Source organism: Nicotiana tabacum, chromosome 22 (genome assembly GCF_000715075.1).
Source record: "Nicotiana tabacum cultivar K326 chromosome 22, ASM71507v2, whole genome shotgun sequence".
NCBI lineage: Eukaryota > Viridiplantae > Streptophyta > Magnoliopsida > Solanales > Solanaceae > Nicotiana > Nicotiana tabacum.
In genome coordinates this window covers 85311239-85322713 of record NC_134101.1, presented here as the reverse complement: position 1 = coordinate 85322713, position 11475 = coordinate 85311239, and the positions used below count along the sequence as shown (strand labels likewise).

The 11475-nt window shown below is 41.1% G+C and overlaps 1 protein-coding gene across 1 annotated transcript; it reads right to left on the bottom strand.

The window, feature by feature from the left end:
* Positions 1-10271: 10271 nt before the first annotated feature.
* LOC142175963 (uncharacterized) lies at positions 10272-11263 on the bottom strand. Its single transcript, XM_075242974.1, has 3 exons — positions 11204-11263; positions 10611-11144; positions 10272-10523 (listed from the first exon to the last, which is right to left on the bottom strand). The coding sequence occupies exons 1-3, from the start codon at positions 11261-11263 to the stop codon at positions 10272-10274; spliced, it is 846 nt and encodes a 281-aa protein (XP_075099075.1).
* Between the last annotated feature and the right edge of the window lie 212 nt (positions 11264-11475).

Here is an 11475-nt window from a genome sequence, read left to right as displayed (position 1 = left end):
CAATTCATTCTCAAAATCTCATTAACTCCTTCAACTTTCCTGAGATCACCCTTCTCTCAATCTGTTCTTATTCCATTATCATCCTTTCCTCTTCACTTGAATATCTAAACCATAATGACTAAAACATCTAAAATTGTTCCTCAAAAAGAAAAAGCCTCTTTGTCATCATGTCTGTCCAGAAGTAAACCGGTGGTACCACCTCGCATCGAGGAGTGTATTCCTCCGCCATGTGAAATAATATCCGATTTTAAGATCAATAAACTTGCATCGACACCCGGCCGATGCGAGCCTCTGTCCTGATACATCTGTTTGGTAATTAATGATGAGCTCGAGCAGGTGAAAAAGGACTGCAACTGGGAGAACAAAGACGTAGTGATCCCTTCCCCTGAAGAGGACATTACTACTCACAAAGCGGGGTACTTAAGCGTGTATACCTACCCGTTCACGCTGGGTCCTACGGATCTATCTCTGGGTCCCGTAGATCCAGTTATTCTTTATTTTTTCCAACAATACCAGGTGACGCTTGGCCAGATCTATCCTTCATTCTGGCGCATCGTCAATTTGATCAGATATTTCTCGAACCAGGTCGAGGGGATGCCTTTTACCCTCGACCATCTGATCAGGCTATACGACCCTCGTCTATATCGAGGTGACTTGATAAAGCTGCAATGCCGATCCACAAAGTCTCTTTTCTCCAGCATCGATGAGGACAAAGACCAAGGATGGATGAGCCGGTTTGTCCGAATCAGGACCACCGACCTGATTCCCGCTGAGAAGATGCCATTCCCCGAGGAATGGAACATGAAACGTGAGTACAGGCTCATCGATAGTGACTTTATATTCCGCTTTTCTTACTCTTTCTCGACTTAACTTTTTTTCGACGGTGCAATTGTTGCTTGGTTTCCTGGTGCGGTTCTGGACCTCGAGGGTTAGGTCCAAAAATTGGCCTCTACTTCTTCATACGCAGAGCGCAACTGGAGTGATTTGGCCAAAGGTTGATGGGAGGCAAAAAAACACGGTGAGTCTTCTTGTTTGCATACTTGCGTTTCTTAGCGAAATACTCATTTTATCTTTATACAGGCCTCAAAGACGCCATTTCTATGTGGACACTCCCACCTGGTGAAGAAGAGACCTCAAAGCCTTCCAAGGAAAAGAAAAGAAAGAGGGGATCGCCTGCAAACTCCCCGAAGCCAAAGAAGAGCAAGACTCGAAAGCCTAAGACCGATATTGTGGCCTTATCTCCAGAAACGACCCAACGCCTTTGGGATCAGGAGGAAGAGGAAGAAGATGATGACTACCTGTTGGTAGCTCGGGAAAGAGAAAGCACTGACGCTCCGAAGGCCGCTAAACTGACGGCGACGGAGGCGGTTCAATCTCGGACCGACGAAATTTCAGAGGGGAACTTGAGCAAAGTCCCCGAGCCATTAGGTAGAAAAAGTGTGCCTTGTCCCAGGGACGTTTGGTGGATGAGCTCGAAGAGCCTAACTCCGAGGCTCTTCAAGGAAAGGATAATATCGCAAGTGAATCACTTGGGGTAATCAACATAGATGACTCGCCACAGGGCCCAGTGTTCTCTGAAGGGCAATTCCAAGATGCCCAGGACATGGGAACTCCCGATATGGCAATGACTCATGAAGGGAACGATATTTTTCGGGAGTGTCTTGCGGGGATCTAAGAAGGTCCCGATCATGATGCCTCGTTTATTCTTGTGGAGGCCGAAAAGCTTCTCAAACAAGTAATTCTTGTTTTCCCTTAATTCGAGTTTAACCTTTATCTTTCTAAACCTGACTTCTTTTCCTTGTGAGAAGGCCGTGTCGCTTCACTGACGAGCATTCACCAAATGTTAGACCGAGCTTGCCCGATGTGAAGCTGAACTTAAGAAGCTCGTGGAGGAGAGGGATAACCTTAAGATCCTTTATGTCAAAAAAAGAGGGGGAGATCAGTGATCTCCGAGTTGAATTGACGAAGGCTCGTCTAGAACAGACCGAGCTCATTGAAAAGGTAATATAGCCTTTGAGGGTATGCTATGTACTTGTTTATTTTGATAAATAACACTTCAATTTTGCAGTTCCAGCAGAAGGGCGAGTTGGTGGAGCAGCTTCGGGAGGAGGTCAAGATGAAGGAGGCCGAAACCCTTAGGTAGAGACAAGGTATGGATTGTCTCGCCTCTGAGAAAGATACTCTTTGGGAGCAGCTAGATTTAATTGAATGCCAGCTTCAAAGTGTAAAGGAGGAAAGCCTAGCTCGAAGCTGCAAAATTGAAGAGCTTGAAGCTAAATCTGCTGCTGAGCTTGCCAAGGCTAAATTCGAGGCAGAGGCATTTATATCTTCGTACTGAGCTGACACTAAAGCAGGCAACACCCGAGCAAAGGAGATCTCCGTTGTGGCCGAAGCTAAGCTATCATGTGCACTTGATCATGCCAGGCGTCAGTCCCGGAGAGAAACCCTTGAAGAGGTGCATGCTCATGGCTTCGATTTCTCAGTCGATATTGAAAAAGCAAAGACTTTGGAAGAAAAGGCTGTCGCTTTTCTTTTTGATGACGAGGATTTAGCCAGTGGCTCCGAGAGCGGCGAAGACGAGGATGAAGTTCACGAGGGGGAGGTTCCCGAGGGTGAAGCTCCCGAAGGTGTAGCTGCCGAAGATGTAACCTCGGAGAAGATTTAAGTTTCTTTGTTTCGTGTTTTTGTGCAAGTACCCCTTGTGTAAGTATCTTTTGTAATCATCTCTTGTAAATACAAAAGGACCTCTTTGTTTCAGCTTTGGCTTTGTGTTGAATCTCATTTTGTCCTTGTTTGTGGAAAATTCAATTGTACAACTTAAATGATCAGTCCGAGTATCGGTTTGAACTTAGAACATAATAAACCCTTAGGTTTTTATTAATCAATATAATGCCTCTTAAGGTTTTAGATCATCCTCGAGCTAAGCTTAAATCAATTTCACGCGAGCTCGGAACAATGGGACTCTTGGGTCCAAGTTGAGCGAGAACGAGGTCTCGAACTCTATATGTTTTTGGCCCTTAGGCTCTTTTAAGTTGGCTCTTAGGCTCTTATATATCAGCCTTTAGGCTCTTTAAGTTGGCCCTTAGGATCTTATATATCGGCCCTTAAACTCTTTAAGTTGGGCCGATTCGGCCTCTAAAGTGGCTATAATTTTTCTCTCTTTTCGGCTAAAAGACTTAGTGAAAATTTTTGTATGCCTTAGCATGTGTCTTTTGTACCTGTAAGGTTTTTCGAAGGTTGGAACCTCATTTATAACTTGTTTGTGTAAACATAATCGAATACCTCTTGAGGTTTTTTCGAGGGCTGATATTATCGAAGCCTTTAAATTATTCGAGGGCTGACTTTATCGAAGCCCCTATATTATTTGCTTTTGTCGAGGGTAGCCTGATTTAATCGATTTTTTCAAAGTGTTTGAAGGCCTTTAATTTATGGCGGAAGTCGGATGTCTCGGAGCTACATTATTTCGGTCATAGCCTTTACATGACCGTAGTCTTTAATATGGCCGTAGCCTTCGGGTATGTCTCTTGGACTTGTTTCCCGATAACCCTTCGAATTTGTTCGAAGTGTTAGTCCTCGAGTATGATGGCCTTGGCCTTTATAATGAAGGATGCCTCTTTGAGGTCTTAAGAGTCCGAGTTTTTAATGGCTCGGATGTGTCGACTATCGATGACAGTATCCGAGTATTCAGGGGTGCATTTGCATTTTGGCTCTTGAGCCGCTTCCCGTAGGATTATAAGTGTAGAGCTCGTGTAATAGTAAACTTCTTTGACACACAAAGTGTTTTTGATATAAATAGAATGCTTCTTCAAATAATTGATATATGCGTACATATTTTGCCGTCAGGGCTCGACTATTATATATGGACGTGGTCCATCTGACCGTTTGGCCCATTACAAAGTTCTCCTATCGAGGCCCTATTTGCCATGAAGTATTTTCCTTGAAAATATAATCTCCGAGGATGATTCCCCCCAATATTCGAGGTTGATTGAAAAGAAATCTCGAATACTGTTGAGTTTTTCTTAGGTAGCATATAGTTGTTTCCTCGTTAAAAACCTCGCCGGTAAAACCCATTTGGGACAAAATCCGATCTAAGGGAAAAGAGTGCAGCGCATGCTTTAAAACCTAAGTCCTTTGAGTAAAAAGGTGCCTTCGAGATCTTCGATCGAACACCTACAATGAGTTAGTTTTAAATTCAAATGGACAAGAAAGATACATTCGTACCTTAGCAATAGTATCGTTTGAGTAATGATATGTTCCAATTGTTCGGCAGTTTTTCACCTTCCGTTGTGCTTAGTTTGTAAGATTATTTACCGACAACTCTAAGGACTCGGTACGGTCCTTCCCAATTCAGTCCTAGTTTCCCTTCATTCGGGTCTCGAGTTTTGGGGGTGACTCCTTGTCAGTTGCTATATTTTTTCACCTTGAGGCTGAGAGGTTAACTCCTTCCACTCTCAACCGCCTTTGCTTATCTTACTAGTAGCTCTATCTATTGGTACCAGCCAGGGTTTCATAGAACTAAGTCCCCCACTCCGAAGTGTTAAAGAGTGGTCCTTCTATTGTAGTATCTCTCGATTCTTTGCTTCTATGTGGCCATCCGAACAAGTGCCACCTCTCGTTTTTCATCTAATAGCTCGAGGCTAGTATTCATAGCCACGTGATTTGTCTCCTCCGATGCATGTCGAAACCTGGCGCTGGGTTCTCCGACCTCGACAGGGATAAGGGCCTCAGAGCCATACACTAAAGAAAACGAAGTGGCCCCCGTGCTAGACTTCGATGTTGTCCGATATGCCCAAATGACCTCGGGTAAAACTTCTCTCCATTTTCCCTTCGCATCATCTAACCTTTTCTTCTGGTTTTGAATGATAGTTTTGTTTGTTGACTCGGCCTGTCCATTTCCAGTTGGGTGGTATGGTGTTGATAATATCCTCTTTATTTTATATGCCTCGAGGAACTCCGTCACTTTGCTGCCGATGAATTATTTTCCATTGACATTCAAACTCGGCCGGTATCCCTGACACGACCCATTTTATGAACAAACCGGGACCAGCACTCAATCGCTAAACATGACCGAGCGAACCATCTCTGCTTATCAAATCTATTATAACTTCAAACTTTATATGCAACAAGGCAATACTTTAACCACATACTTTTAATTAATTTAAACATTTAAATAAATCAACTTTAAAACTTTATTCATAGTAACCAATGAAATACTGCTAAGTTATTATAAAAAATATCTGAATCTTAACCCAACGACTATGTCTATGAAGTCTCTACTGATAAACTGACGCACTGCTCAGGACATGAGATTTCCTGGCCAGTTCTCTAAGTAACAAAGAAATAACTAAATAAAGATGACTCTAAGGAATATTCCATGAACAAAAGCGGAGCTCACCAATAGCACTGGAAGAGAAGGAAGTCCTAACTCGTAGCCTGCTCGCCTGCAAATCCGATTCCTACGTTGTACCGCAGACCAATGTAGGTTCCCAAATGAGAACGTCAGTACCATCCATTGTACTCAGTGAGTCTCAACAACAGGGGGCGAATTTTTAATAACATATACATTATGAGCAAAGGTTCTAAATGCATGTAAAACATAAAGCTTATAAGAATAATTCTAAATAATTGCATAATAGCAGTTTTTGAATATTCTAAAAGAAATTCTTTTCTTTTTCTTTCTTAACAAAAAATATACTTCACTTTATACTTTGGGAGTTCCAACTATCCTGACTTAATTCTGTCTCAGTCACCGTGTGATCGGTACGGGTTCGATCCCAACCTGATCGAATAGGCCCAATCCACAAGATGTCACTCGCTTCATGGTTCTCAGCACTCATGTCTCATACCTTAGCATGACTAAGTAAATTCTCAGCAACGAGACCCTCGGCTCGTGTGCTCCCTACATTGGCACAAGTAGTTTCAGAAAGTCAATGCCTTGGTCAGAACCCTAGACCTAGACGATGACCCCTTCTCAGAATAAAGGATACTCCCAAAAATCTTTTCTTTCTAAAACTTCTTCTTGTGAATTTTCAAGTCTAAATCTTTTATACATACTCATACTGGTATCCTTAAATGTAAGGAATGTCATAAGAATGAAATAAACATTCAAAAGTATTTACAAAGGTTCTTGATCCTTCATGAATTTTCAACATGAGGTGGCATATCAGAATAACATAAAAATCTAAAATTTATGCACATATATCCAAATAATCATCTAAACTTTAGCTAGAAAATAATTCTAAGCTAATAGGCACTTACTACTCCAATTAAGTATATATTAACTCTTTTATGCAATTCATCAAACACCTTGTGTGCGTGCTTTTGTGAGTTAAATCACTTTAGTAAAGGGTTATATCAACTCACCTCAATACTCCCCGAGCCAATACGTAGACCCCAGTCCAATTTATACTCGTCAAACAATTGATTCTATAACAAACAGTGCATTTTAATTAATTTCAAAGTTTCACACCTAAACATGGGATTTACTATTGATACAGAGAAAGAATTGAATTAACTATTCAATTCTTACCTATTAGTACTGTAGGGTAATTGAGAATAGGAAATTTTGTATACCTAAGTTCAAGAATAAGTGAGTTATGAAGAACCCTAGAGTTTTCCGTTGCCTGCGTGAGTATCTCGCTGAAACGACTTCTGTTTCTTGAACAAAAAGTCGACTCCTATCTTTCAATGGCTTTCACTCCTTTGTCTGCCAAGAGTCCTTTATGGGCTTAAGGCTCACGTGCCCTTTTCCTTTTAGTTCTTTTTTTTTGTTTTTTTTTTTGGTTTTTTTGTTTTGACTTAACTAGTATTTAATTATACCTACTTTTAATAATTAATAATACTAAAGTTATTAATATTTCCCTAATTGTATATCCAATTATTTATAAATAGAGAAGTAACTCAAAATTAATCACGCGGGTTTAAATCCGTAATAGAAGTATAATTTAAGTTTTTTTAAAAAAAAATTAAGTTCTATATTTAGCGTGTCTTGAAACTTTTATAAATTTGAGGAGTGTTACAATCTTTCCTCCTTAAAAATATTCGTCCTCGAATGTTGCTAGGGCCTTATTCTTAAGCTAACAATCATTCCTTAGGTCCTTGAACCTCTTAAGTTTTCTTAGCACTACTCACTCTTCCAAGGGATTCAAAATTTTGGTTAACTCCCTAAATTTTCAAAAATTTCGGCAGAGTTTCCCTTGTAAATTGGACTATCCAAAAAAAAATATCCCTGCCGCAAATACCACAACTACACCACCAACAACCAAATATACCATAACAGACCATTCATAGGCACCATACACAACTCATAAATTAATTACTCACACTCCGGTAAGGAGGTACCACAATAACTATCAAGAATCTAAAGCACAACACTTTCGCAAAAGTAAATCACTTTAATGAGTTAAATATACTCTGTAATAAACTAAGTCACTACAACAATTAAATATAATCTAGGAAGAACATAAACACTTGCTAACTTGTATTTAATAAATGAAATATAAATGTCAAGCCAAACCTAGGTTTACATACCTTGTTACTCAAATAAATAAGGATACTTCTTCCTCATATCTTCCTCGACCTCCCACGTAGCTTCTTTTGAATCATGATTACTCCACAAAACTTTTATCGATGCTATATCTTTTGTTCTCAACTTCCTTACTTATCTATCGAGAATTTCTATAGGTACCTCTTCATAAGTCAAACCTTCTTTAATTTCTATGGTATCGGCAGGTATTATATACGACTCATCATGAATGTACTTCCTAAGCATAGACACATGAAAGACAGCATGAACAGAGGACAACTCAACGGGTAGCGCTAGCTTATAAGCCACGTTTCCTTTCCTTTCTAGAATTTCATAAGGTCCGATAAATCTAGGGCTAAGTTTCCCTTTCTTACCAAATCTCATAACTCCTTTCATTGGTGAAACTTTCAAAAACACCTTATCACCAACCATGAACTCTAACTCACGATGCCTATTGTCAGAATAAGACTTTTGACGACTCTGAGCCGCTTTAAGTCTTTCTCTAATTAGTTGAACATTCTCCAAGGCCTCACAAACAAACTCTGGACCAATCAACGGCACCCCTGCTGGTTCAAACCAACCCACTTGAGACCTACATCTTCGCCCATACAACGCTTCATAAGGAGCCATACCAATGCTGGCCTAATAGCTGTTATTGTAAGAAAATTCTATAAGTAGAAAGTGATCATCCCAATTACCTCCAAAATCTATAACACACGCACACAACATATCTTCGAGAGTCTGAATGGTCCTTTCTGCCTGGCCATCGGTCTGTGGATGAAAAGCGGTGCTTAAATTGACCTTGGTACCTAATCTTTTCTAAAATTCCTGCCAAAAATGCGCTGTGAACTGAGGGCCTCTGTCAGATATGATTAAAACTGGAGTACCATGCAATCGAAATATTTCTTTGATGTACAACTGCGCATACTGCTCTGCGGAGTCTATCGTCTTTACTGGTAGCAAATGCGCGGACTTTGTCAGTCGGTCTACAATAACCCAAATTGAATCATGTTTATGGTATGTGCGAGGTAGACCTACTACGAAATCCATATTAATCATCTCCCACTTCTACTGTGGTATCTCTATATCTTGAGCTAGGCCACCAGGCCTCTGATGCTCGGCTTTGACTTGCTGGCAATTTAAACATTTAGCCACATGATCTGCTACTTGTTTCTTCATGCCTTTCCACCAATACAACTCTTTCAAATCTAGATACATTTTGGTAGCACCTGGGTGGATAGAGTACCTCGAACTGTGAGCTTCCTCCATTATGGCCTTCCTAAGACCATCTACATCAGGCACACATAACCGATCATTCAACTTCAAAACTCCGTCATTTCCTAGAGTGAAAGCAGTGATTTCTTTGCTTCTGACTCCTTCTTTTAATTTCACTAAGTACGGATCTTCGTCTTGCTTAGCCTTAACATGCGCAACAAGGGAGGATTGTGCTAAGGCATAAACAGTTATATCTCCTTCTTCTGTCTCATCCAATCTAATTCCATATTGGCTAGTTTTTGAATTTCTCGACCCAAAGATCGCCTTTGTACACCAAGATGGGACAAGACACCCACTGACTTCCTACTAAGTGCATCTGCTACCACATTAGCTTTGCCCGGGTGATAAAGGATATTGATGTCATAATCTTTCAATAGCTCGAGCCACCTTCTTTGTCTCAAATTTAGTTCTTTTTGCTTGAAAATGTACTGGAGGCTTTTGTGATCTGTAAACACTTCAGAATGCTCGCCATAAAGGTAGTGTCACCATATTTTTAATGCAAACACCACTGCTGCAAGATCCAAGTCATGTGTGGGGTAGTTCTTTTCATGATTCTTTAACTGCCTGGAAGCATAAGCAATAACTTTTTCATTTTGCATAAGAACACAACCAAGGCCCACTCTGGAGGCATCACAATACACTGTGAACCCACCCGAATCTGTCGGCAAAGTTAACATAGGTGCAGTGGTCAACCTCTTCTTTAACTCTTGAAAACTCTGCTCACAAGCGTCTGACCATTGGAACTTAACTGCTTTCTGAGTCAACTTAGTTAATGGAGCTGCAAGTGAGGAAAACCCCTATACAAACCTTCTATAGTAGCCAGCTAACCCCAAGAAGCTCCTGATATCGGTTGGCGTTGTCGGCCTAGGCCAGTTCTTGATTGCTTCTGTCTTTTGAGGGTCTACTTTTATTCCTTCACTAGATACCACGTGGCCTAAGAATGCTACTGACTGCAACCAGAACTCACATTTTGAAAACTTGGCATAAAGCTCATTCTCCTTCAAGGTCTGTAAGGCTATTCTAAGGTGTTCTGCATGTTCTTCCTTGCTCTTAGAGTATACCAAAATATCGTCTATAAACAAGATAATAAAGGTATCCAGGAATGGCTTGAAAACTCTATTCATGAGGTCCATAAATGCAGCTGGAGCATTTGTCAACTCGAAGGACATTACTTGAAATTCATGGTGCCCGTAGCGAGTCCTAAAGGCTGTTTTAGATATATCTTCTTCTCTGATTCTCAACTGATGGTACCCCGACCTCAAGTCTATTTTTGAAAAGTACTTTGCACCCTGAAGTTGATCAAATAAATCATCAATTCTTGGCAGTGAGTACTTGTTCTTAATGGTAACTTTATTCAACTGCCAATAGTCGACACACATTCTGAGAGACCCATCTTTCTTCTTGACAAACAGGACCGGGGCACCCCACGGTGAAACACTCGGCCTGATGAAACCCTTGTCAATAAGGTCTTTCAACTGTTCTCGCAACTCATTAAGTTCTCTGGAGCCATCCTATAAGGAGGTATAGATATGGGCCGAGTGCCTGGCATGAGATCAATGCCGAAGTCTATGATTCTTTCGGAAGGAAGTCCGAGAAGGTCATCTGAGAAAACTTCTGGAAATTCTCTAACAACTGGCACAGACTGAAGAGTTGGTGGTTCTGATTCTGGATTAATAATGTGAGCCAAATAGGCGAGACACCCCTTATCGATCATTCGTTGTGCCTTAAGATGAGAAATAAACTTACCTACGAGCGATGCTGAACTACCCTTCCACTCTAAGACTTCTTCATTTGGAAATTGGAACCTGACTATCTTGGCATGACAATCTAACATGGCATAGGAGGAAGACAACCAACCCATACCCATGATCACATCAAAATCCACCATTTCTAACTCTATGAGATCGGCTTTGGTGTTTCGACCTTGGACCGAAACTATACAACCTCTATAGACTCTGGTGACTTTCACTGACTCGCCAACTGGAGTAGATACGAGGAACGTCTCACTAAGTTGTTCAGGTTCTAGTCCGAGGTTAATTACAAAGTATGGAGTCACATATGAAAACGTTGAACCTGGATCCATTATGGCATAAGCATTATGTGAGAAGACTAAAATTATACCTGTAATAACTTCTGCAGATGCTTCTGCACTCTGACTATCAAGTGTAGCAAACAAATGGGGTTGTCCCCCTCCCTGAGTAACTCGATATGCACCTCTGCCTGCTCCATGCCCTGTCTGATTATGAGAACCACGAGCCTGAGGGGGTGCAACTGTAGTAGCTGAGGAACTAGAAGGACGAGTTGATCCACCACTGAAATTGCGTCGCAACTTTGGGTAGTTGGCCTTTATATGACCAATGTCTCCACAATGGTAGCAACCATGAAACCCGAACTTGCACTGACCTGAATGTTGCCGCTTACATGTTCCACAAAGACTTTGCTGGTGTGAATGTTGCTCAGCATGACTCTGGCTATGTGAGGATGATGTCCTAAAATTCTGATTCTGGCGAGACTGATTTCCATAACTCTGAGTACGTCTGAAGGAAGGACACCACCTGACTAATGACTGGACTGAGCTGGTGCTAATAACTCCCTATTAGAGGAATTCTTTCCACCTCCGCTGGATGTACCATTAAACTTGCTCGTTGTCCGGGCTTTCTTGTTATGCTCTTTTT